Raw genomic sequence first — 27,248 nt, forward strand, 5'->3', positions numbered from 1 at the left:
CTTTTTCACTTGTGCCTTTCAGGTGAACGACAACCACTGACCGACAAGAACAAAACAGACCCGGGAATCTTGGGCAAAAGCCTCGATCCTGTGTATCAATCCGTGCGAATCCATGTGCGAATATTGAGCGCTCCCTGTCCGGCACAATCGAACCCAGCACAGCAATCGACAACCCGCCGGATCGTTTTAACAGTCGCTGTACATGCATTTTAATCACCGATTAAGTGAGAGATTTTCAGGTTTCAATTGACTTCAGCTAAACATGCGAATTTAGCATCCTTTGTTGAAAATCTGCCTGAACTTCATAACATTGTTTGAATGCACTACCTGGGCTCGTTCCATTAAGCGAAAGTGCAAAATCTGGGCGGGCAGCCGTTTCCTCCGTATTTCGCATGCAACCACTTCGTGAGTATCTGGGAGTTCGCTCAGCCTATCAATGTATGTTCTGTTTTATGTGTTTCAATGATTTCCTCATCTCCTTCAGACAAAACTGCTGAATGTGTCACCTATGTTACTCGATGCACCCATTTCGTGACTTGCCCTCTGTGACACAAAACGGTTACTCTACTCACATTCTACCTGGTTCTCACTCGGACTCACCCCTTGGCGCACCCTGTGGAAAGTTTGGATATAGAAACGGAATGGCAGTCACCACTGATGGATATGCCCCACAGGCCGCCTATCACACTCAAAGCCACCACCCGCACCCCCACCAAAATGGTCATTTACACCATAGTGCTCAACATCCAACACACTTAGACCACAGTCCTCTGCCGCACGGCCATACTACGGATCACTTCCACCGGCGTGTTTGGGACGTATGGGCTCCGAATTTCCACGAAGGCATGCAGCTCCTTCGACAACTGGGACGTGAGTGCCGCTATGTTGCAGTCGACACGGAGTTTCCCGGTGTTGTTGCCAAAGTTTTTGGGGAGTACGCGAACAGTTTCGAGCAGGCATATCACAATATCAAAGTGAACATCGACATGATGAAACCCATACAAATCGGCTTCAGTTTCTTTAACGATAGAGGGCAAACAGTGGGTGACGTATCCACGGTTCAGTTTAACATTAAGTGGAACGTTGACAACGATACATACGCTGATGATTCTATCAAATTACTGGCCTTTTCCGGAATAGACTTTGAAAAATTGAAACGAAACGGAATAGAACTGAACGATTTTGCTGAGGCCTTCATTGCGAGCGGTCTCGCTTTGAACGATCGAATAACTTGGATTGGTTTCCACAGGTAAGGGGTTTTGCTTAAGTTGTCATTTCTTGTAGTGCGTACGATTTCGCGTACATGATGAAGATATGCACAGATTGGAAACAAATGCCTGACAACTTCCAGGAGTTCCAGAAACGACTGTTGATTTTCTTCCCCCGAATTGTCGACTTAAAGGCAATGATGAGTGAACACAGGTTCCCTAAAAGCGGGCTCCAAGAGCTTGCTGATCTTATGCGCGTTCCCCGTATCGGTCTGAGGCACCAAGCGGGCAGCGATGCTATGCTAACTGGGGAGACGTTTTTCCGATTCCTAGAGGTAAGTTCTGTGCTGGCTTTGTTATCGACCCGTCATGTAGGAACATGGAGGTGGCAAAATTGACCAACGCGTTGTGAACCTGGTTTACGGTCTCAACTACTGTCCCAACGGCGTATCAAACACCTGGGTGCGGATGAATACCTCTAGTCCACAGCTCGATGCTGCGCCTACCAACCGGAATATAATTTCCTGTGCTTCTACGTTTTACCGCAATAATGTTCATAGTGCTGACCACTCAGGTCGAAGTTCACCAGCTGACTCGAACAGTGGCCACAAGAGTAGTTGAATGGATACATCACCGCTCTCTTTCGTTTCCCCTCAACTTCAGGTAGGCTACCGTCAGTAAAACGGTTTTAGCTGCAAGATTTCCATTGGTTGACACTTTGTTTCCTTTTTGTATTTTGTAAATTAGGTCGTTTTTGTTGTCTTGTCGACCATCCCTCGACTTGTCCTTCATTTCTTCTTGATTGGCACTCAATTGCGCACGCTTCAGTGTGTCGACGGGCTGAACACCGGCTTTCATAAGCTGTTCCCCGCCGTCTTCATTGTGAATCGACTGTCTTATGTTATTTAAACGTGGGAACTTTGTGCCTCTCAGTTCTTGTGTGAACTCAGATTTCCCCGGTACACCCAGACTTGTCAGGCCATTAGATTGATCTGGATTAGGCATTTTCCTCCCCACTTCGCATTTTTGCACTACCTTAATCTTTCGCGTAGCGGCTGGGACTGTCATCCTGGTCTGAGCTGCTTTTATGCCAACCGGAAGATGTTCCTCAACTTTGTACATCGGTGAACTGTGACAATACTTTTTAGCCGTCGGAGTTCATGGTATCTGTGATAAAAATTTCGGTGATGCTCGCACGATCATAATTTTATCGATGTGCTTGGTCGGTCGAATACTTTTATGGTTTTGAGCGCCTGTTATTTTTGTCCTATACTTTGTAAAACTTCATGTACATTAGCTTAACTCGTATGTTTGTACAGGAGATTGGATGTCGGTGGTTGATGGTGGTCCGATAGCATTTTTGCACGAGAATGAACATCGGTTGCTGCGACTTCCGATCGACGTTATTAGTGACTTTTCGCTTTTTCGCGTGGTTCTCTTCCTACACCACCGTATTCCACCGATAGCGTCCATTCATATGTTGGAACTAAACAATTCATCCCATTGTACAAAGTTATTTCGCTTCCGCCAGTCACGCGCATTGAGCAATCAGACGAACAGGACGGCGGCTAATGAGAGCTCTCGTGATGTTCTCAAATTACCCGGCGAGATCTTTTTCTCTGTACCGGTGCTGTCACCTCTGTCGGCCCACCATCCTGTGCTATTTTCAACTTTGCCATTTTGATTCTAAAAGACTTGTTTACGTCCCTCTTCATTTTTTGTTGTGCCGGAGAAATCGCTGGACCTGCTCATTGCAGTACGGCTTAGCCTACCCCTTGTTCATAATAGTAGTTTTATTTTGCCGTGTACTAATCCATGTGTATATATACATTGAATTCGGAGCATTACAGTTGACCGTTTTTATTTCAGTACAAAACATAATAGCCCATGATTCGAACGTTTCATGGCATAGTGTCCCAGTCTCTGTTCGATCTTCGTCTGGAAGCCACCTGCGCTTTGATGTATGCTCTTGCTGCCAAAGCTTGAGGTGATCGCAGGTGCGAAGCATATGTCGATGGGTTCTCAGTGTCATCGGAGTGGTCTCGCACAAGTTCGTTGTAGATTATCTTGCAGAAGAACAAGTGAAACAGCGTTATTAACAGTCCGAGGCTAATCCAGAATAGCCAAGGTAATCCACCGAAAGCGTGTCCGTGGCGATGTAAGGTGATAAGGTCATGATCAGGGTTAGGCCCTGGATGCACGTCAGTGTACTTGAACAGTTGGCCGTATTCCATCAGGGTTCTTGCATCTTGTGTTCCGAAGTACATCAGGACCGAAAACGGGATCGTTATCAGAAAGGGTACCATGAGTCTTGTTTTCCTGAAAAGTCAAACGAAAAAAGCGGTTTCAGATGTACGGTGAGTTATGGGTGGAAAAAGACACTGACAGAGAGCGATAGAACCCCAGAGTTGGTGTTTGATTGGCTTCCTGCTTTTGTTTCTCGTCCGGCTCGTTTTGAGCTTTGGTGTGCCTTTTTAGAGATATTTTTAATTTAAGACGTCCGTGTATGTATATCTACGGGCCGGATGAGACTCGGCCGGTGTAACTGAAAGATTTTTCAGACAATTCCCTAACCACAGTCGAGAGAACTGCGAAATTAGTGTGCTAGCTACTGACCGAGAATTCCCCCGTGTAAGTTGGAGCACCATCTTTCGAGTTGACTGGCAGCTATGCTTCAAAGGGATATCAACTGAACGATTTCGTTTGATTTGACTATTTAAACTTCTTTTGGGCTAGGAAATCATGCCAACCAACTGCATCGAGTAAATTGATGATGTCCTCTTTGAGAAACATCTGGTATGATAGTTCAGATCTTAGAAATGTAGGCTGCACCAGTCGCGCGTGCCACGACGGTTTTATCACACGGAATAGAGGTCCACGAAATATAATCAGGATGTTAACTGAGTAGGTGGCTCGCTCATCAAAGTACCTGATACTTAAGAAGCGTCATGCATCATGCAGTCGACAGGGTCAGTCTTCTATACACAGCCAAAGAAACATGGTTCAAAGATTCGCAAATATTTCACGTCTTATTTGCACATTACTTGTAGTCAGAGGGGTCAAGGGAATGTGTTCACTTGGCTTAAGTCGTGTCACATGCACACCAATAATCCGCTGATTCGTGTATTAGCATTTATAATGTCCGGGCTTGTTACGGGAAGTTCTGTCCCTCTGTGTAGGATGCGAAACTAGTTTCACCTTCGTGGACTGTTTTGGTAGCTGCTTGAACGGCATAAATGGATCGATGTGCGCATTACAAGGACTGAAGTTGTAGTTGCCTACGTGTCACCTCATCAAGACCAGACGAGCTGTCCCGTTCAATGGAAGTGAGATCCGCTCCCTCAGATCCGAGTACCTAAGACGTTTTCAAACGGCCTTTAGACCACTTTACATAGCCTTTAAGGCTGAAGTAACTGTACTGCCCTGTATGCGTGACCGTTTTCCGCCCCGAACCCTAGCTGACGAAAGGTTCGTGGCAGGCATACTCGGGACGAGGCAGATTACTGTGAACAGTTCTGTAGAGTAATCGCCCCTTCCTGAACGATACACGTAGTTGGAAACTTACGAAACAAAATAGGTAACCGATCTCGGCCACGACCCTAAGCTAGGCTTGTGGAGAAATTGGCCTGTGCTACCGTTGGAATGGGTACTTACAAACGATATAGAAAAGTAATGGGTGGCTAGCCGTAATAAACGAAGCTGGGAAAGTTTTAAAAAATAGTATCATGCACCCCGGGTAATTCACAAGGGATTCGGCAAGGTAGTGAGTTTGTATATCGGCAAGGAAGGCAACCTAAGGGGAAACCGTTGGGGAGGCGTCGCGCACTAAAACTTCTGATTTAGTGTGGAACGTCTTGTATGTGGTGTCACTTAAGGTAAGTGCCTACGGGATTACCGTGGATGGTGGTCCTGATCGGTAGAGCTCTAATCCGGGAACGAATAAGATGCTAATGCAATGGTTAATTCCCGGGTGCAACTAACGCTGAGTATTCGCTAGCCTCCTCAGTATGAGTTTCGAATACCTTACCAAAGACCTTTTGGAACGAAGACTGACACCTATGAGGGTAAATAAGTATAAAATCAAAATAGGGCTCGATGGACAGAGGTTCACCACTGATTGACAAGCCGCTGTGTGTTCCTAGCCATTGATGAAGATCACTGCGTGGCCTCTGGCGTGTTTGACAATACTTGCTAACTTTGGACCATACCGTAGGTCTCACCGACTGGTCACCTCTTCCCGTCTACAGTCAGTTTAGGTCTTACCAAACAATATACGGTGTGGCGATCGCAAGGTACATGTGGGTCAAGTTTTCACCGGAATTTCTAAATTATTCGATCAACAACCTTGATCGAAACTAGCCAAAAATCGGAATCTTTCAGCTTTTATCTTTCCGGTGCTTAGCTGCTATGCTAAGACGGCTCAGATATTGCCAGGTTACCCAAGCCTAAGCAGGAGAATTCAAGGTTGGGTTGAGGTTGAGAGGTTGGGTTCGAAACACAAACCTCCCTGTCAGTGAACGCGCGCTATAACCACTAAGCAATCTCGACGCCAAAGGAGTAACAATACAATAGCTTGTGTGAGGAGGGGCCGAGTTCCCAAATTATAGTGGCTGATCGCACAAGGCGTCATAAATTGGCTTTATTTCCAATGTCAAAGTTGGTTGGACGCTGCGGTCAAAATTCTACCAAGACCGATGGTTGGTTCCCAGCTATTTGGCGTTTGCATGTGATAACTAAGGTGACCGACAAGCACACAGTGTTGGTAAAGTGCAAAGCTTCAGTCAACTTTAGAACTGTATACCGCGCTGCTAACTAGGACAGCTCGGCCATGTGTTCCATATATCGAGTTACAGCCTGTTGAGGAAAGTGGCGAAAACCTAGATATCGGCGTACTGTTGTCTCGTAGAAGAGGGGAACCATGGAAAGCCTAGGTGCTTTCTGCATTCCACGATGGGGCTAACGTAACAATCTCTGCCAGCGACATATCCTCAGAAGATGTCCTCGTCTCCCCTCTTAAGCACGCCTTCCATTGACGTTACCTGCAATATCTACCGTTAATTCGGTTGCGACGACCGTAGACAACCAGAGCATTCTTCAAACCTCAGTTCAGCTTTTACCGTTCTCATTCTCAAACAAGTCGGACAACAGGCTGCTCCTGTATGCATGCTGAGCTCATTTTTTTGCTGTTGTACTGTCTCCTGTAACGGGGATTCAAGATCCGTTGCTCTCAACTCACTTCTGGCTGCGCACCTCTGCTGATTCGGAAGGCACGGGCTGGCTTTGCTGGTGTGGTTGTAATTCACCGAGTCTTGGAGTTTCTGCTTGAGTCGTTACCTGAGTCGCCTGTTTGCGGTCTGTGAACCAGTCACCCAGAAGGACGGCTTGCCTATCTATAGAAAAGAACACATGACCCTGCAGTTGCTCAGCCGGATTTTCGACTGGCAACAGTCCTCGATGATGAACTTAACCCTCCCCCTCCCCAACTTCTTCAGAGACAGCCTAATGCCTTTTGTCTCAAGCGTCACCAAGCTGCTGGTCCTAATTCCCATCACTCCGTTTAATGACGGAGATAAAGTCGACAGTCAGTGATTTTGTAACTTATTTGCTTCTATTTGGGAGCAATAGACCTTAACCAACTATAGTTTATAGTGGTGCTCATCATCAAAAAGGTAGCTCACAGGGAGTGTGCCGATCACAGATGTGTTAGTTTGACCCCCCCGTTGTAAACAAATTTGTTGCGTCGCTTATTTCACTTCGTCTCACGAAGGCGCATGAAGAGGAAACCCGAGAACAGCCAGCAGGATTCCGGCCGGGAATGGGCTGTGTGGAGCACATCTTCAAATCCCGTCAAGTGTTCGCAACGCCATGTGTGTAGGCACCCTACGACCCTGGTATTCCTTTACACCAAGAGTGCGTTCGATTATGTCATCACGTTAGCTGTTTTCCACAGGCTTGCGCAACAGGTATGCTCCAGAAGTGCATGAATATCACATGCTGTTTGTATTCACACACTCGTGGGCGCGTGATAGTGTATGGGGAGCCCTCCAAACAGTGGTGTCTGATAAAGTTGTCCACTGCCTCTGTTTTTGTTTAATCCTTTTATTGATGAGATACTGAGACGAACACTGGAAAGCCGGGGGGACGAGATGACTTAGTGGTTAGAGCTCGAATTTATTGACCGGAAGGTCCGTGGTTCGGACCCGACATCTGCCTTCGACACCCCCTGTCTAGGTTTGGGCAACCTGGCAGTATCCCATCCCTCGTGCATCCTTTGGATGGCATAGCAGCTAGGCACCGAAAGGGTGTTACAGCTGAACGACTACTATTATTACACTCGAAGGTCTCCCATAGCAGCTGGCACCGAAAGGGTGTTACAGCTGAACGACTACTATTATTACACTCGAAGGTCTCCAAACTCCCTGTGTTCAGCTCTCTCCGAGCGAGAACCTTGCCGGCCTGGAACATGCAAACGACGTTCTCATTTTCGCAGAGGCATTACCAAAAAAGCCGACCAACGTCGTCCAGTTTTTCAACATGTGATTTGCGACCAAAAGGTGCAGTTATGATACAGGTCGTAAGTTATTTGAACATGTATCTAACAGATGACACTGGAAGCCGTGGAATGCTATACGTATCTCAGAAATGACAGTGTGGCAGACGTAGTGAGCGTACACACCTCAAAGGCCATAGTTGTTTTCGCCAATCATCGCCACTTGTGGCATCAAAAAGGCGTATAGCTTGGCATCAAAGGACGCATGCCAGGCTACAGGCGTTTCGTACCGTACAGCTGTGAGACATGGTCACCAATGCCTTAAAACTATGGCTGGAATCGGCTGGAACAAATTAGGATTGAGGTGATCAGATGGGATAATTAGAAAACGGATATTTGGTTGCGCAGCTATCACTTCAGTCGAGGAGGACATCCAGCACCACCAGCCGCAGTGGCAAGTCATGTACTACGCATGCCAAAACGTCTACCGAGGGAATATTGTTTTCTGTGCTACCGTCAGAATGGCGGAAATCGCGGAACGAACAACCTATGACCTGACAGAAGGGTGTGAAAGAGATTACGAAAAGTTGAGTTGTTCGTGCGGTCCACCTTCCAGGATGGGATTCCCGCGATCCCCTTTGCGCTTGGATAAAGGCACCGCAAGAAACGGCGGTGAATTGACGCCAGTGGCGTTTGTGCTGTCACTTTCCTTCCAACTTGTCTGACAGCATTTCAAGTTGTGCACACCTCAGAATGCTTGCGACTCGCCAGCACCAATCCCCTCCCTCATCCATTGTCTTCTCTTTTTTCACTCAGAGGTCTTGTACGGCAGTGAGGCATCATTTTCAACAGTGTCTCTGCCGATGATGACAGTTTATTGTTTAAGTCTATTAAGTTATATATCCTCTTGTGCAACTTGCCATCCTGCCATGCTAATTTATTGGATTGAGTATGCGGATTTGTAATGGTAAACAGCCCGTTGCTCCATCGAACCCAAGTGCACTCACTCAGCGTTGATTGGTACCAGTAAGGATGAATCAGGTGTCCATTCCCCTACTGGCTGTGACATAATTTCGCGTACCTAACGAAAACATGCAGCGTAGTACATTGGCGCGCGCGACTACTTAAACCGAACGGTTATTATACCGAAGGAAGTAAGGTCATTCTTAGCTGCCCTCCCATCTACGGACCGACCACCACGAAAATCTCATCTGTGTGCAGACGCGAAAGGTCGGGGTAGTACTAATCTATGGGGTGTGGGGCCAGCATTACATGACAACCTTATCATCGTTAGGGGATTGAATTTATTATCATCTCATGTGAAGCCCACGTAGTAGTATTTGGCGTTCTATTAGTGAGTAACGGCGTGCTAGACGGGCTAAGTGGCTGCTACTTCGTCTCCAAAAGGCTGTTGAATGTTCGTATTCAATTCTTGCAATCCGCGAGAATATTTAAGTGCAACGTAAAAAATATTCACCTGACCAGTTACCTATGTACACAGGAAATTTTGTAAGCGAATACACTCATTTGTAAATTACTTTGGTGGTAACGAGGACTAAACTGAACCCCAGTTGAATTCCTCGTTTGTGATGTGCTTCAGCCGAGTGTGCTGCACAAAGGCCACCCCGTGCTTCTATATCTGGAGTATCACAGTGTATCTTCCTGACGTAACACGCTACTTATAAGGTTGTTGAAAGCTCCTCAAGATCTCACTGTCGAGTTCCATTTGGGCCAGAATGCCCCTTCGGTTCTCACACAGCACGAAGAGTAAGACACTACCACGTTCGTCAAGCTAGAGAGGAACGATCGAAAAGCTAGGTTTGGGGCTCGATTCACTAGCTTTCTAATCAGTAGCTCTGCTCCCTAGCCGTCAAGTCATCTAGATGCTCCCATCCAAATTAGGTGTATCGTCTTTCCGCTCATTAGCGTTGATAGAATACGAAGCTACCTGGCATCTAGTGAAGTGTGCTTCAAAGTACGGATAAAAGAAAAAAGATCACAAAAAAGATAAAAAAGAATACGGATAAGAGTAAATTTTAACTTCTGTAACTTGGTATCTTATGGAATCAATATCAATCAAATAAGGGAAACTGTTGAGCATGAAAAAGTGGATAGCAGGAGTCCTAAATCACTGGTTCATCAAACGGAAAGGAACCAATAGCGAACAAGCAGGACAGTTAATTCTACGGACTGTATGATGACAAAACTGAAGTGTAGTAAGGAATAACGTCTACTTGTTACGGCACATACTACTAGATCATTACATTCTCGATCAAAGGAAGCTTCATAATCAACTTCGTAACTGAATTATTTTGATATGTTTATTGATCTTTCAGCTGCCGCTACGGACGTGCTGCGTCAGGTCTCCACATTCCACTTTATTGTGGTTAGCTCTTACTGGAGGATAAGCCGGTTCCATTAATATCGCGTAGTGCAGCTGCCCATACCTGAGGATCTGGAGCGACTTGGTCTTGTTTCTAACTTTAGACAGCAAGATGATCGACATCCGCCATGACGGTTATTATTTATCACTTCCCTCGGCAAACGTCGAATTCGACAGGGGTCTAGGTTGAATCGGATACTTGTCCCAGTCGCCGTTCAATGCGTGCGTTAACTGTCCCACCATGCAGCCACTTCAAAACACCTAAGCACATACCACTCCGGAAGTACATGGATGTTTTGTTTACTTTAGGATATACATTACGATTTGCCTGGACTGTGACCATTGATGGATATTCAGATAGTTGGTCCTACGTCTTCACGATTCCTCAAGCCATAGATTTGGAATGTAGCAAATGTTAATCGCAAAATAGGATTGGTCGGTTCAGGAGAACAATCCATTATACTTTTTTTCCTGCGTTAAACTTAACAGGTGTGTGTAGCATGATTCGATCGTTCAAAGTTCATTCATACCAAGCAATCAACGACATCACTTGTGCACATGACGTGCGTAAATTCTAGAACTGACCACTCCCATTTATCACTCGTAAGACTCCAAAGTCGTGACCTGGTAGTTACCGGATCCTCTTTAGGGGTCGTTAAAAGTTAGGGACGATTGCTTGATTAGTCAATCGTAATTAGATCTCCAACGAATTTCGAGGAGTGTTAAAGCAACCCAAAAACGGAACGAGATACAGTAAGGACAAGAAATAAGGGAGCATGTACCAAAGTGGCTTGCCGGAGCAGAGTTATGTCCGAAATCGCGGATTTACGACCGAACAATAAACATTTCTTAGATAATGAGCGTACTGTAGACTCTGCAGGGGCTTTTAATTGATTCTTATATCTAATCACAGACAAAAGTCTGCATTGTTGAGGAAGTCACAATATGCCATTTTAAGCCAAGTTAGGTAATCAGTGTTGGATATCAAACGGTCGAATCCAGCCACATCCACCTGTTGAGTCCCAATCAGAACAAAACGCCCGTTTGACTGCTTCTCCAGGGCTAACCACTCCTGCTTTGCGACTTTTATAGTTGACGTATCTAAAAGATGCTTTCTAATCGTATCAGAGCCCATTGTCATATGATTTTCGCTTTTCAGTCTAACTTACGGTTCCTAGCTCCAGTGGTGCTATCTTTCAGGCATGTCAAGATACGCGAGTGTGTGACAAGAGTTGTAAACGATTTGACATGAGTGGAGCGTGTCTAAGATTTATGATAATCGATTAATACCGTAATTTTGTTTACTGGTGTTTCAGATGAAAAATTGGTTCTCCGGAGCAACATTTTGGAGCATTGGGAACCACCTCGGAAACAGAGATGAGATAAATAGGAAAAACAGCTGGCTAAAGTTGAGCAACATCAACTGTCAGTTATCTCTTCAAACACAGCAGAAGCTGGACTAGTTCTTATTCAGGTTCTAACACACATGGTACCTAGGAAGGTCTGGATTGATAAGAGGTCTTGAAGTCAATTTCAGCTGCCTTTTCCTTTCAAAAACTGACAATATACTCCATCCCTCAATTCGGAATACAGATGTCGAGCACGCGAATGTCGCCATGTCGTGTTTACCCACAGCAGCTCTTGTTGGCAAACTGAAAGGTGGTCGGTGATTGGTCGCAGTTATGGCTTTGTTGAAAGTGGAGACTAAAAAATGAACCGAGAGTGTGAACCCCCCTTTCAGTACAACTGAACTAAATATGCGGGCACCGTTATAACAGGGCTGTATAAATTTCACATCAGTCCTGTGAATCTGATGGCATGCGCTGATGTAACTCGTTAACACGCGAAATACAAAGTGCAATGAGTGACTGCATTTCAGATGCTTACTAGTTCAACTTTCTTTACCACGGACAATCACTAGGTGGCAACCAGCAGTGCAAGTAACTGAAACTGTTATACCGGTAAGAACCGTGCGCTCCTATCCTCCAGTAAGTTCGATGCATCTCGTGCGATGAGCGGCCTGGTGACTGACTAAACTGTGGCTTGAAGGCCGGTTCACCAACTGAAATTGTTCATCCCCGTGCTCTCTCCCAGCTTGGTTAAGGACAGTTTAGCTTTTCTTGTTTGAGTAAGCGTTTACAGTAGTTTGGGTTGGCTGTACGGCCAGCGGCTCAGAAAGGAACAGTGGATATGCTGGGATGTTGGAAATGTACCCGAATATGGGCAACTCAGTTACGTTCCATTAATGCTTGATTAATCAACCGCTAATCTGGCCGAGCTTGGCAATGAACCTGCAAACGTTTCGTCACCAGTCCGGGTGACATCATTGGATAAAAGCACTGATGATGTCACCTCGAGTCGTGACGAAACACTTTGCAAGCTGGTTGCCAAGGTCCGCGAACAGACCAACAGCCACCTGATCAACAATGCTGGAATGTGCATACCATAGTTCGCTGGCAAATAGTCCTCTATCTCTTGTTATTCCCCAAGGTGTCTAGGTTACCCTCAAAGTAATTAATTGCAGGGGACCAACTTGACACTGCGGCTTTATTTTGCGCCAGTTGTTTGGCGTAGATGCAACATGTACAAAACTATCAAAGGCCTTCTCTCGCAAAAGAACCTATAAGTTGTACACCTTAATCAGATAAGCAAAATTGGTGAGGACAACGATAAAAATCGAGAGTTGGGTGGTCTACTAGGAAGATAGGTGCCTTAGTTGCTCGGTACTTGTGGATTTTACGCTGTCATTTCCCCTCTACAGCCCGCCTACCGAATGCATATCACTACCACAATGTTTTCCAACATATCGTCAGACGGTGTTGCGAGCCCCATTGTCCGTGTCCGTATTTTTAGATCGATCGGTTGTAAACGGTGTTACGAAGGCACCGCAAGAGAGCAACCAATGAAACAGGTGGAATCAGGACTTACAGAGTTTAAGGTCTGCAAATTCGTCGCTCCACTTATCCAGAGTTTGGATAAAATTCTACCGTGTATGATAACCGTGGAATATTTAGATGACTTGACGTGGTCGTTCATAGTATTTCCTCCGGGAGTTGCATTACTGATTGTAGGATGCTGGTACTTCCTTTACGGGATCGGTCTAACAGAAAATGGGAATAAGGAATTCCGCAGTCGCCTCGTGTTATTTGTTGCTGACTAGCTTCATAGCAGAAATGATCATCGTTAACTGAACACCTAGATGCAAGGGTATATCTAGGAGTAAAGTGACTAGGGTGACGATACTGTTTTCAGCAGTGACATTTAGAGTTCGCCTACCAGGTGAAGGCCTCCCATGAGGCGATTGCACTGTTCCGTCAGAATATAAACTGGTCAGCAAATCTAGTGTATATCTGTAGCACGTTTGTAACATGTTTTAACACACACGACGGGATCCATGCTGAGAAGACGTACGAGTTTTTGGTTATATGACGAAATATACGGGTAATATCTTGAAATCTTTATATATACATATATGTATATATATACCATGCTTTTGGTAACTTTCGAGATCCACACTCTGCGGAAATATTTTTCAGTTCGGTCAGCATCGTTCTCTACCTGAAGTTCATAGACGCTTTCGGAGTGATCGTCGGCTGGTGTTCATAAAAGGGTATCCATCCATCAAATCCACCCATCGCATTAGTCACCATTTTTGTGTGCAGCAATCTCCCAAAGTGCCATTTCTGAAGAGCGGGACATTGAGCCTCTTTTGCAGGTGACTTCTTTCCGAAAAGACGCACGACAAAACATGCCTAACAGGAAGGCCCTCTTCTTATGGACCTCAGTTACGCGATATGACTTTCTATCTTTACGTTATGCAGACGAAATGAGGGCGCGATGAAACCGTGTACAGGACAATGAGTAAGGTTGTAGGAGAAACGGAACTGAAACGAGTTCTGATGTACTAATGGATAGCACCGCCCAAATTAGGTAGTTCGGCTCATTTTTTCACGAAAGCATTTTTGTATTATACGCCGACGATCGGTTTGATATACTTCATAATCGATGCTTCGAAAACAGATAAATTTTCCGAATGAGAATAACGGTCTAAATTCAGGCGTTTGTAAAGAAGACGGGTGAGCGGGAAAGCATCACAAGCTAGACCACAATTTCAATCGGACACAGAATTACCGATGTGATCCGGTGTAGTGGGTACCGACGTCATGAGAACTACTCAATATGAACGAACAGTTTTGAAATGGGCCTAAAAGTCAGTAGATAATCACGACTGATAAACGGCCAGATCGTTTTTCCACTGGACACAACAACTGGATGTCGACCGATCGAAGTCCCATTGACAGGCTGACAGCTTATCTTCTCCTACGAGGACGTCCGAGTTCAGTGGGGATAATGTGTCAGCAACAACGTTACTCTGTCACAAAATCGTGTCACAGTACAGCAGATTACATTTTCTCTTGCAGAACATTCCAAAAAACGAGTTTTGTGCTGGCCGGCCGTACGATTGGCTCTGCTTACGTTCGTTGGAGTTACTTAACGTAAGTGCTCAGATGAATCTAACTCCGAACATGAACTTAACCAACTTCGGGTCATTCACGATTTTCAACTTCCAATGAGACGGTTTTTTAGATCAACCTAAGGTACACAGCCATCACTGCACGTCAAGCAAAATCTCACTGGAAAGAAACGCTTCGTCAAGGTCAACCAACCTTTCAGTGATTTTGCTTGTGTTAATGAACTCGATTCATTTGAATTGGAAATCACGTGTGACACGACCTGATTCAGTCAGAGCATATTCTCACATACGGGGTGTATGACTGCACCTTCCTGTCAAATGTGACAGTATCCCGATAGTGACCGATGTTTCGGAACACACGATGGCAGAACATCAGCCGTTCTGAAACAACATGGGCATATTCAACGGAGCGATGTGTCTGATGACTGACTAGAGCCACTACACAACTTGATTGACAGTTGACGAGGAGGAAACAGATTCATCAAGCCGAGAGCAGCAGTACATGAAAATACATTCCTAAGAATTTCGGTAAGTAGTGCTTGTAACAAAATGCTATCTTTTCGAAACTCGCTCAGTCTGTGGATTGTTTCTTATACAGACTCAATGTAAAATAAAACGGAGAACGTGTAACCTGATTTACGATATAAACCTGCGATAGCCTTCTGACCGAAGAACGGAAACAAATTTGAGTTGAGTTTGGAAACTTGCTTATCACGAGGTGACAATACTTATATGTGTTGCTTTAATCAAACAGAAAAGAAATATTTATCCTTCGAGCACAGATGGGCAGATAAAAAAGTTGCACGTTCCATTAAGTTACAACAAATTGTTTCATTGTATTGCATTTGTCATCTCTATTTCACCACCACTATAGCGGCGAGTAGACTCGGTTGAGCTCGTCAACGTAGGCCTGAACTCAGCAAAAAAAATACCGGCTGGTTTCTGACGTTAAGATCCGAGTATCTCCCTAATTCGAGTGAAGGCTCATCTAGAGCGAATGGAGAGTGTCACAACACAGCCTAAAACGTCACTGAGGTAACCTATTAGTCGATACACTAAATCAGACCACCTTTTTAGCCTCCTAGCACAACGGGCACTGTCACAAAACAATGGTTCAGCTGTTCACCAAGGTCGCCAGTGCAGATTTGAGGTACAGCTAAGAACCTGAGGATAAGTTGATGGCATAACCCACAAATGCTTACTCACCGAGTTGTTATCAGGTGGATTCTGTTCGTTGACGCGAAATGTCTATGAATCAGAGTTTACAACAAGCGCGACCATGGAAACTTGTCCTAAGCAACTAAGCATGTGCTCCCCATAGCGATTAGGTTATGTGGTCAGGTGAACATCGACGGTTGTGTGATGCAGTGAGTCGGTAAAACAACAGAACCTCATGGACAAACTATGTTGAAAATGACAGACAATGAGTCACAACAGGCACATTTTCGCTCGCGTCTCTGTGGTAGACGAGACAAAGCAACCCCATTGTCCTGCTTTCCACGACCCCTGAGGCAACACACGATTAAGTGGCATGCCATAAAACCGGTTTGCTGAGTGAATGGGTTCTTGAAGACAAACGAACATGTGTTAGTTGTGGTCGGGGTGAGCGTCCATATCCATGAAAAGGGAGGAGCATTCACAGAATTCCAATACCTTTACGTTTGCACTCGAACGGACCTATCCAGTTATTGTGAGACAATGGACTGGTCTAGGGGAAAACAAATGTTACAAGGCTTAGCTCGGCGATTTCGTTCCTTGAAAAAGACCATCCTTGGTGGTCAAAACTCCTGGCTGTTTCACCTAATGAACTGGTTGTGTAAGTCCCTGTATCCTCCCGATGAACCGAAAGCTCACGGCGCCCAACCTCTTCTGTCTCATCCGAACTCAGTTCAAAACTGAGCTACCTAAACTTGTCAACATAACCCGGTGATACTTTTAAACACACTAACTTCTAAACCGACTGAGCTTAGTCCCCACAAGACAATCAGACCTCCTTGCAGCCACAGGCATAGACAGTAGTTTGGAACGAATGGAGATATGTAATTGATATCAGTCTTAAAGAACTATGAGTAACAACACCATATCACCACGACCATCAGCAGCAAAATTAAACTGGTGCTTGCTACCGTATTAATACCCATAAGTTTTCTTTCAAATGTATGCGAAAAAAGTAGGAAAAAGAGTTGGGTTAAGCGCTATCCCACCATTAACTACAAGTTGCCTATACCACAAAATCCAAGGGATCGATAAAGAGTTGCACTACCGTCCAGCAAATCACAACACATCCTCGGCCAGGTTGATTCTCACGAATCTGTCCCTACCGATAATCGATCAATCTGCGCTAAATACTGCCAGAGAGCACCTTAGATATGACGGATGCCAGACTGATGCCACGATGGTTCTCATAACACTCTTGCGCCCTTTTTGAAAACTAGGACGACGGTTGAGGAGCTCCATTCGACTGATTTTGTTTTCGTTCCAAATCTTCTGCAGTGCGGTTGACAGACTGTTCAACAGGACCTCGCCATTTTATTTGAAGAAAGTGAGGTGCAGGCCATCCGAGCCAGGTGCCTTGTCAGGTTGCAACATTGATATCACACGCCGTATGCCTGCTGTTGATGGCGCGTTGGTGTCGATGATCCATCCAGGCCCGTTGCGTTCTTCCAACGGTTATGTTGAAGGAGACCAGCTAAACGGTGGAAGTGTTCAGCTTATCACTCAAGACGAGCGGATTGTTGTTCTCATTGACAGTTGTTTACTTTTGACCGGTTGACCGAATCGGCTAAAACACAGCGCGGCTGCTGCCTGCAGCGAAAGCCTTCTCCATCTACTGGGTCTTCGAAGTCTACCAGCGTTCTCCGCCATTCCTAAAGCTCGTGATTATGAGATGTTCGCAGGATCAGAGTCGCTGGTTGCTGATACGGCTTTTCTGCTGATCTCGACGGTTTCCAGTACTATTCCGAAATTACTCGGCCAAATTAAGTGTTCATGTCACCCGCTATGATTATAATATCCATCCTTCCCGTTGACTGAAGTAGTCGTGACACATCTCGATAAAACCCATCCTTCTCAGTTTCAGAAGTGCAGTCTGTCGGAGCGTACGCCGATACGACAAATAAACACCGCTTGCCGTATCGACCCGCATTGGCCTCAATTGATCCAGACATCCGCTCAGCGCGAAGACAATCGTCTTTAGATTGGGATCTGAACTGGGATCCAGTCTAGTAAGGCGCTTCCAGCTTTGGGGCTGAGAGCAACTCCCACAACGTAAATACCACGAGCCTTTGCGTCGGGATCACCAGATACCAGAAGAGCTAAGTGTGGAAATTCTGAGCTCGTCCTGCGCGGCTTGAGGTGCACGACCGAAGTGGGGTCTTATTTATGTGTTTCGGAGACACAGCATACATCGACAGACAGAGAGACGGAGCATGGTTTCAGCAAGAAGTGCCTGTTACCCAATTCGACAGAGAGTATGGACACTAAAGGCCGCAACGTGGATTAGATCTACTGAGGTTGGTAAGTGATTGTTTTTGGTTTACTTTTCGGGGCGAGGGTTTAGACACGGGACAATGGCTAGGAGACCGGTAGATTAGTTGATCGCACTTCATCATTCGATGGGGGTGTGAGGGAGGGTGGTGAGCGAAGAGCTGCGAGGGCGAACGATAATTCCTGGTTGCCAAAACCGAAGGAGGGTTGGTTGAGATAGTCCACCTTGAGCCTTTGACCGCGAGACAGCAGTTGTTAGGGTTTTCCTGGGGGACCCTTCCCGGAACCAATGACTCAATAGTCTGACCCACTTGGCTGTAAAGGGTCGGTCTGGCGCGAGTACTCAGGGATTAAGGGATTACTGTCTCACTCCTAGTATCACTGCACATGGCAGGTGACTTTTGAGCTGCATCGGACACTTCGGTTTTTATTGTATTTCAACCATACTGAATAGTGTGCCAGTGGTCACAGTCAACCGTTGGGCAACCGGAGCGTGGGGTTTTTAGAGCCGACCTCTTCTAACCCGGCCTTCCTCGGGGAAAGGCAGGATCGCTGCTTCCATAAATATGGATAGGTGGCCGCCTGGGGGAAACGCCTTTTTGCCTTCACACTCCTATCGCAGAGGGCAGTATGAATTTACCGGTAAATTCGTACTGTCCTCACTAGTCTTCGTCAGGCTGCTTCCCGTTGACTTTCCTGGCATGGCTAAACCTTTAAGAACCGATTCCTAGCTAACATTCCCCCAGGATCATTGCAGAACAGAAGCCCGATCACCACAACAAGGTGACAGCTTTGGGTAGGACTGGCATATATAGAGAATGACCCAGCAATTGGAGTTGATTGAACATACCTGCCACCGTTTTTGAGGTCGGGTGCAGTTTCGTTGAAGTCTCTGCTACGCAAAGGAATATTCGTTTACTCACCATGGCTCTGTGAATTTACCAAGGGTCGAAGACATCAGTAGTTATGTGAGGCAAAACATATTATGTACATGCCCAGCGAGCGAGTAATAAGGTGGACGCCATAGTCTGCTGAGCTCAACTAGCGATTATGACCCTGAGGTTCACGTAGTGGCAGGTCTTCGTTAGAAACACTACAGCGTCCACGCTATCTGAAGCGCTCCACAGCATCCAGACACTTATATTGAGTCGAAAGACGTGTGTTGGGACGGTGTATCCTGAATAACTTTTCTCCTGGTAGGTACAGGGGGCATACTAAAGTGGAATGATACTGTTTGGTTGGCCCCAAAACGGTTGCGTTATCTCCAATCTTCCAATGGCCGAAATGGTTAGAGCGCGGATTTACTAACCTGAAGGTCCGTGGTTCGAATCCGACCTCCGCCACTCGACTTCCCCTGTCTAGGCTTGGGCAACCTGGCAGTATCCCAGCCCTCGTGCTCCCTTAGGGTGGCATGGCAGCTAGGCACCGGGAGGGTGCTGCAGCTGAACGCTTTATCTTCTCTTTATCTATCTTTTAATCTTCCAAAGACCAACATAAAGTCGATAGCATATTTCAAAATTGGCATCAAAAGCCTCCTTCCTGGGACACTTAAAAAAGTGCTTATCCGCAGTAAAACACATGGGAACCACAAAATAAGGAGTGAATCGGAAGACGCCCTGGGTTAGTTATATGTTGATGCGTCTTACGGGTAACTCTATGATTGGGTAATAACAATAATAATAATGGTGGTTTAGTTGTAGCACCCTATCGGTGCCTAGCTGCTATGCAAACCGAAGGAATCACGAGGGCCGAGTTACTACCATGTTGCCCAAGTCTAGGTAGGAGCAGTCAAGATTTACATGTCGGGTTCGAACCACGGACCCTCCAGTTAGTAAGTTCACACCTTAACCACTGAGCCATCTCGAGCTCATCGGGAGGTGAAACGCTGTTCACACGTCCGCTCGTAGGCAATGAATTTCCTGGCGACGTTGCTTGTCCTTGATCGGACTACTTACAACATAAGGCTAATTTTAATAGCTAAATTATTAACATATAGATTAGCACACGCCTTTCACGTGCGAGGTTGTATCAAACCTGAATGGGCCCGAGGACCCCAGTGGTTTTACAACTTAGACTTGCAATTCGACTACCGGGATTGGAATCTGCACAACTGTGCTTTTCAACTGGCTTCCAGTTCCCTTTCTGAAATACTGTACGCATATTATTTCATCAATAAAGACGTAAAACATACCGTGCAACAGTATGGATTCTTACAATGAGACAAGTCGTAGGAAAACAGCGGTTCATACACAACTACTTTGTGAGATGTGACAAATATTGTACTTATCACCAAAGGTAGCAACGGACTTCGCATTTCACCGCTATGTCAATTGCATCGTATCCTTCGCCCCCAACTTCGATGCACACCCAATTAAGTACAATGAATTTCGTTCCAAAAATGGGGGCACTCAAGGTCAACAGCCTTATTACAATGCTCTGAGTTATTACCCGGCAACAAAAGTGTTTACGCTTGCGGGGTAATGGAAACTAGGCTGCAACAAAGCGTATTGAAAAACTTAATCGAGTCGCAAATGATACTGTTACAAACGTGCAGCACCGCCAGCCACATTAGCTTGGAAGTTCGATATAGTTCTATTTCAAAATGTTCATTCAACGTGCCGAAAGATCATTTTAGAGCATAACGGCCTTGCTTTAAGCTATTCAGGCACTCTTTCAGCTCGCGTATCTGATTCTATGGTATGCCTTAAGCAGAGTTTTGAGTGTGCTGAATACATACTAAAGGATATAGATATGACAGAGCTAGAGAAAAACATGCTGAAGGGAGAACACTTGGAAACTATCGCCAACATACCACACCATAACCGTCAGTTGAGGTCATTAGATGTAGGCACCCGAACTATTGTTGTTTTGAACAATGTCCTAAATTGAGTGAGTGGTTTCCGTTCAGTCTACGCAGATTCAAATGACCTTTTCTGGACATAGCTATAGTGAAAACAAAAGGAAACAGGAGCGCCAAAGGGCCGATAAACTTCCCAGGTCTACCAAACCAAAAGTCAGGGTTCAGTAACCACGTAACCCGTATCAAGGACCTGATGAAATATCCTGAGCTCAGTGGAGTTAATTTTGGGCTTTTCAAGACTCACAACAATCTGCTTACCATTCAAATGGGTCATAATCTGAAATGCGCTAGAGCACCAGTGGGGTTCCGTTTTTCGGTCTGGTGGTCATTCGCTCCTCCCAAATTGGACACCTATACTTGTTGACAGTCGATGCACCTCGTATTTATGCCCCCTGAAGGAAACAGCCAACGATGTTTCGTTCGATTTTTCAGTGGTAATGAAGGCGCGCAGACCCGATACACAGGAGTAACCTAGTCCGGGTTCAGACACCAAACAGCTACCTTGGTCTTCGCACCGAAGCTGTTCTCTTATGTGTTTTTTTTTACGGTGGATTGCTGTTAATTTGGTCGTGGTTGAACGGAATGTCAACTGCTAGCATTAATTTGGTCTGAATACTCCAGATGCACCTTAAGTACGTGGTTGAACGGAATGTCAACTGCTAGCATATGAGGCAACTACCTTGAGAAAGACAAGCTTGGGGTTTTTTGCTGTCCTGAAAAAGTCCAATGAGGCTGAACCACGTGCTACAGAAGGTTCCAGCGATTGAACTCAAATAAGACAACAGAAACTTGACCTTAGTGAAACAAAGTCACCATGGTGTCAAATGGCTGTTCAAACGGCCATGAGACTAGCAACAATGGTGGGCAGGGGTGGTTCAAATCGATAAAGAGCAAAATGCTATAGTACCGTCAATAAAAAATAAACCTGTATATTCAAATCAACTACACATCGTACTTGTAGCAACTCTGGGGACAAATCGACCTAAACAGAATGTTAGATGGTTCCGTCAATTTCCTGTTGACTGTTGGATACGGTGGAAGACATCTTGGCAACCAAGCTCGCCAGAAGTAATCACATGATTTAAAAAATGCCGACAAAGTAAGATGAATTTGATCTTCTACACGTGCCACACATTCATGATGTGGAAGGAGGCACCATCATGTAGGTACCATCAACAACTACTTAGTTGTGGGGCGAAGATACGTTGGTCTTGGCTTCCATACAATAAATGATTCTCTGGAATGACTCTAGATCTAGTCAGGTTGTTAAGCTACGGTGTAAATCGCCTTTTAGAAACTTGCTCGACAGATCAACTAAAATCATCACTGAAAGATTAGCGTACAGCACTGGTAATTAGCTGCTATATATCATTGAAAATGTGTTTGAATAAAGCCCTATACTGAAGAGAACAGAACGGGAAAGGAGTCTGGAGATGGTGTGCATCATCACAACCACCACAGGCACCTTCTTCGCTACGAAGCTGATAAATATGGCCACTAACCAGTGCCAGTGGCGTTCGTCCGGTGAGTTTCTGTTTAGAAAACCGAATGCTAATAAGCGAAGTTAACAGTGTTTGGTGACCACGCCATGGAGCGTCCAAGTTTTGAGCATTAAACGTGTCTCGGCACGAGTGGGTTGGAACAAAAGTTCCAGATGTAACGGAAACTGTAAATACCTATTTACCCGCTAGGACAACGACCTTGTGCCGCTACAACGCAGGTGCTGCCCACTTAGATGCCCTAGATGCAGGTTTTGATAACTCTGCAGTAGGGACTAATGGCAGTTCAGCCGATGCACGGATCTAGGCGAATGTTGCTAGTAAGCGAGCTGGTAATAAAAAAGATGTATCCTCTGTGGAAGACCAGTGTCACAGCAGGAAATTGGTACCTTTGGATATAACTGCAAACGCTACATCATAATGGGTTCCATGTGAAACCAAAACTGAGAGGAAGCAATTAAACCAACGACAGTTGCAAGAATGCTGTCGCTGGACGCCTTCGGACGCTCCTTGAAGGAACGATGACTGTCACTTAGGTGCAAAGCTAAGCAAAAACCGGTGGCTAGAAACTGAAATTGAACTGTTGGGGGTGTTGACATCGGCGATGAGAATAACCACACAATTTGCCCAGAAAAATTAACCAGGCCCAGGCTAAAGCCAGCATTCAACAGGTAGGTGGGCTGAACAAGTGGTGAGCTGGTGAAAAGCATTCAGTAGCACGTGATGGATGGAAGTAGTGAAACGTAATAACGAAAGACAAGTAGAGCAGGTGTGCGACAAAGAGACGACCGAAGTGGAAGTGCACACGTCCGAAGGAAAGATATTTGTCTTCCAATGACTCTGGTGTGCAAGCCAAGGGAAACACGCAGATTTTAACCGAGTTGAACGAACAGACATATTCATCCACAGCTGCACACGGCATCCGCTAGGTTTCAGAAACACGCGGTTATGGAGGTTGAGAACTGTGCACTACGTTCACGGTCATGCTTCCGTGAAAAGTTCGATGACTCGTTTAGTCCGCTCTCAGTTACAGACCGGGATAGACATATTGGTCTCTAAGAAAGGCTACTCCCAAGAAATCTAAAGCAAGCCTTTGCGCCAGATTCCTCCGGGATTTCCTAGTGTTGCAAAGGTGACCCCTACGTGTCCAGATAGTTTACGAGTTTGTGCTTGATGGGCGTTTTTGTCTCTGAAGAAAAGCCAGTATGTCGGGTAGTGTAAATTACTCCTGCGTAAAGTCCACCTCCAAGTAAAGGAGGGTTGCTTTACTGATACTTTTACTGAGAATCACCTGTGTGGTGAGCCACGTATAGTCATATATTCAAACGTACAAAAATGGTAGTAGATAGTAACCTGTTCTTCCTCCTTGAGAGAACTGTAGTGAGTAAGCATTATGACGTTGAATTGTAAAATAGAAGACAGACCCATGGCAGACGTACCAGGCGTAGAAGATCTAGCGGCAAACTAGGGCGTAACCAGCTAGAACTAAGCTATCTTGTACGTAACACTGAACCATCATTACAACTCACACTAACCAAAGGAGGACAGACGAGATCTGAAGTCAATCTGAAGGGAATGCGTCGGAGTGTACGTATCAGCAATATCCCTGACGGAGCGGAGTGTTTCCGTACAAATAGAGGATAACGCCAAGAAGAATCCATTTCGAGGGCGGGCATAATGGGGCGCCTGGCAATCGATGTTTCACTATAATGTAGTGCATTCAGTAGTTTGCGTTCACAAACAGTGCACACACACAGCACCACCACCAGCACTTTCATGTGCTGATTAGTTGACAAGAAGTAGCTCGAACCGTATAGATCGATAGGCGCACTGATGTTTGATTTTATATGGATTTGTGGATTTGTGAACAATATTAAACCATAGAGACATGATAAGTAGAAGTGTGTGCACTAGATTGCTAGTAAAGCACAATGAAAGGTCGATAAAACAGAAACGGAGTTTCTTTCGATGAATGTTCCACAACCAGGAAACAAGTGTTGATAACACGCACGAGGAACAAGAACCAAATGCAAGCGTTGGGCCTCGGATAACAAGAAAAGAACAGCTGATCAATATGATGAGAATATCAAAGAATCACGAGGACAGTGACCTCTTAAACGGCTAGTAGATGTAAGCAAACTAGTTGTGAGGTTCCAGATCAAATTAGACAATCGCAAATAAGATAGAACGCAGCAGTAAAGAAACGGGCCCCGTTATAGTCAACCAAACCAGACACAGGTGACGCGTTTGACGTAGTATATGGAATGGGGTCAAACAAAACATATACGGCTTTCTTATATCACATGCTCTGTGTTTGCTTAAAAATAGCCTACAACGTGATTTAGGTTGCTCATTCCAGTTGAGTCTATATAACTAGAGGGCAGGGTCACACAGACAAACCAAAGAATAGAAGCCTTCAAAGATCGATCAGAAGAGAAGAAAAGGAGAAAAGAGAAGGAGAAAATAGATTACGGTGATCATAATGAAACCCTGTGAGCACCAAATGCAAAGAGAAAAACAAGCCAGTTAGTTACAGAGATATCATTATTCAACAACAGCTGTAGGCATGTTCTAACACGGTACCGCATCGCACGCAGCGAAATACCAATACAAACAAGCTGATTAGCTAGCCCGTAAACCTCGATATTTTCTATAGAGGAGAATGTCGGTAGCTCGTGCACGCACAACTACTAACCCACCGCTACGCACTACTACTCTCTTCAATAACGCACTGATGATGTCACCTCGATTGGTGGTGAAACGTTTGCAATCAAATTGCCCAGCTCAGCGAACAAGCCAACGACCACCAAACCTCGATGTCATTCACAATATCGCTTTCCTAACCAATCACCTCACTTCATTCATCGTTATTCGGTCAAACAGAAGTGTGGACTACTGAACTCATGCGCGAACAACGAAGCAATCGCAGTCATGCAGAGTGAAAGTAAACACTGGTGAAATAAGGGCAAACTCGGCTGTAAAGTCAGCTAAGTTACGGTGTCTGTAAACCGACTTCAGAGCTATGGCAACAGTATCAGAACAATGGTATCTAAAAGAGGATAAGGCGAATGCGGAGCGGTCGCTGACGAGGCCTACTAATGCAAGAGTTTCAAACCGATCAAATACGACAACGGCTGTCACGCCCATTCTGACCTCCTTTAAAAGTAAACTGCAGTACCTAGTTATTTTTATAGTTCAGACCAATCACAACCTGTTTTGTAGCCAACTAATTCAATACCAAATCCCTAATGTTTGGTAGTTATCACATTCTCCACGAGGATCGGCAACTTGTGGAAAACATTGGACTGCTCTCAAGTAGCGAAATTTCCACTCCATTCAAAATAGGGCACATTGATAGGCAGTGTAACGGCATTCCCCATTTGTCAAATTCACCCGGTATCCAGGTTCAAGCAGAAACAAATGAACCGTGAATCACCACTAAACGATAGTCCTTGGCCTTATCTTAATCATAATTCTATTCACCGTCTCTTAGTTTGTGACTCACTAGTCCCCACACGAAAGCCCGGAAATAGCAAGGTATCAGCCGATGCGATCAGCTGACAGTCAAGGCCGCCCCCTGATGGGAAAGAAATTGGACAAGGAGATACACAGACCGGCAAATCGATGAGGGGTGTGTGCTGATTGGCTAGCAGGACAAAGAGCCAGGTGGTGGCCAGGGCTGCATGACAAAAGGCAGAAAGCCGGTGTGCGCGTGTGCATGCATGGATGCGTGCCAGCGTGCACGGAAAAAAAGTCATCTAACGGAAAGTTGCCGAAAATTTTTAGAATAGAAATAAAGAGCCACAATGCGTGGGGAAGTTTCACGAAAGGAAAAGGGGAAGCATCACTTCTGTTGACAATACTGCCTATGAACTGGACGGTGATATCTGGAATCCCTTCTAACTTAGTCCAAATTAACGATTCAGATTGGCCTCGTGATGTAAACCACTAGTGGACGATGTGTGTGGTACAGTTCGAAAGATACGATGTGCATCCATTCTCCTCAGCCTTTCGGTGTATGGTCGAGATACCACCCGCGTGAAGACAAGGTCATGCAGGCCGAAACAGGATCAAGGGAAAATTCAAGGGAAATTTCAAAGTGTGAATCTTCTCGACAAACATTCCACGCCTGAATTTACGCGTCATCTTTAGCTGTGTATGAATAAGGGAACAACATATCTTGTCTACGACTATGGAGATTTATGAGGATTAGGAGCGTTTGATAAGATACTGTGAACTCGAGACAGTTCAGCGGTTAACGATCGAAACCACTGACTGGGATGTTCTTGGTTCAAAGCTAAACATAGATTTTCGATTACCCCTGTCTAGCTTTAAGCAAGCTGTGCTTCCAAAAAGTATCTTTCGATCATTACCACAGAATGTTGCGTTACAGAGCCTAATACACCCAACAGTTGCCAGCTAGAAGCTCACTAGCACCTGTGTCCTGGTCCCAACATGATGTACATGCTCAAAGAATGTTGGTCAAGATAGGTTCAATCAACTCCATCAATATGAAAGGGGAAATTTTGTTAAGGTAGAATGCGAATAGGTCGTAAATTGTAAGAACGTTTCGAAGTGTGAATTCCGCACTTCACTCCAAGTTGAAAAGCCGGGGAGCACTGCAAAACTGTCTCATCCTATTTCGGAGACAGCGGCAGGCGCGTCTCAATAATCTTGAGTGATTCCAATTTGTGAACACAGTAAATTCTGACTAATTTGTTACTCCAAGGGATTGCAATGAATGATGAGTCAGCAGTCCTCTATCCCCATATAAACTAGGAGTATAATAGAAGCATATATATATATATATATATATATATATATATATATTCAGTCAGTTATATGTGC

The 27,248-nt window shown here is 45.2% G+C and overlaps 2 protein-coding genes across 2 annotated transcripts in view; one reads left to right on the forward strand and one right to left on the reverse strand.

The window, feature by feature from the left end:
* Window positions 1–335: 335 nt before the first annotated feature.
* The window catches only part of T265_12771 (hypothetical protein), a gene marked incomplete at both ends in the record, with an annotated part of 108,925 nt that continues 82,012 nt past the window's right edge, over window positions 336–27,248 (reverse strand). Inside the window, one exon of the mRNA XM_009165390.1 lies at window positions 336–3,527. Coding sequence (XP_009163654.1) covers window positions 3,110–3,527 — 418 coding nt within the window. The remainder of the gene's footprint in view (window positions 3,528–27,248) is intronic.
* T265_01354 (hypothetical protein) lies at window positions 498–1,829 on the forward strand (the record flags this gene model as incomplete). Its single annotated transcript, XM_009165360.1, has 3 exons — window positions 498–1,249; window positions 1,285–1,543; window positions 1,584–1,829. The coding sequence occupies 3 exons, from the start codon at window positions 498–500 to the stop codon at window positions 1,827–1,829; spliced, it is 1,257 nt and encodes a 418-aa protein (XP_009163624.1).

This window comes from Opisthorchis viverrini, assembly GCF_000715545.1.
Source record: "Opisthorchis viverrini unplaced genomic scaffold opera_v5_14, whole genome shotgun sequence".
In the NCBI taxonomy this organism is placed as follows: Eukaryota; Metazoa; Platyhelminthes; class Trematoda; order Opisthorchiida; family Opisthorchiidae; genus Opisthorchis; species Opisthorchis viverrini.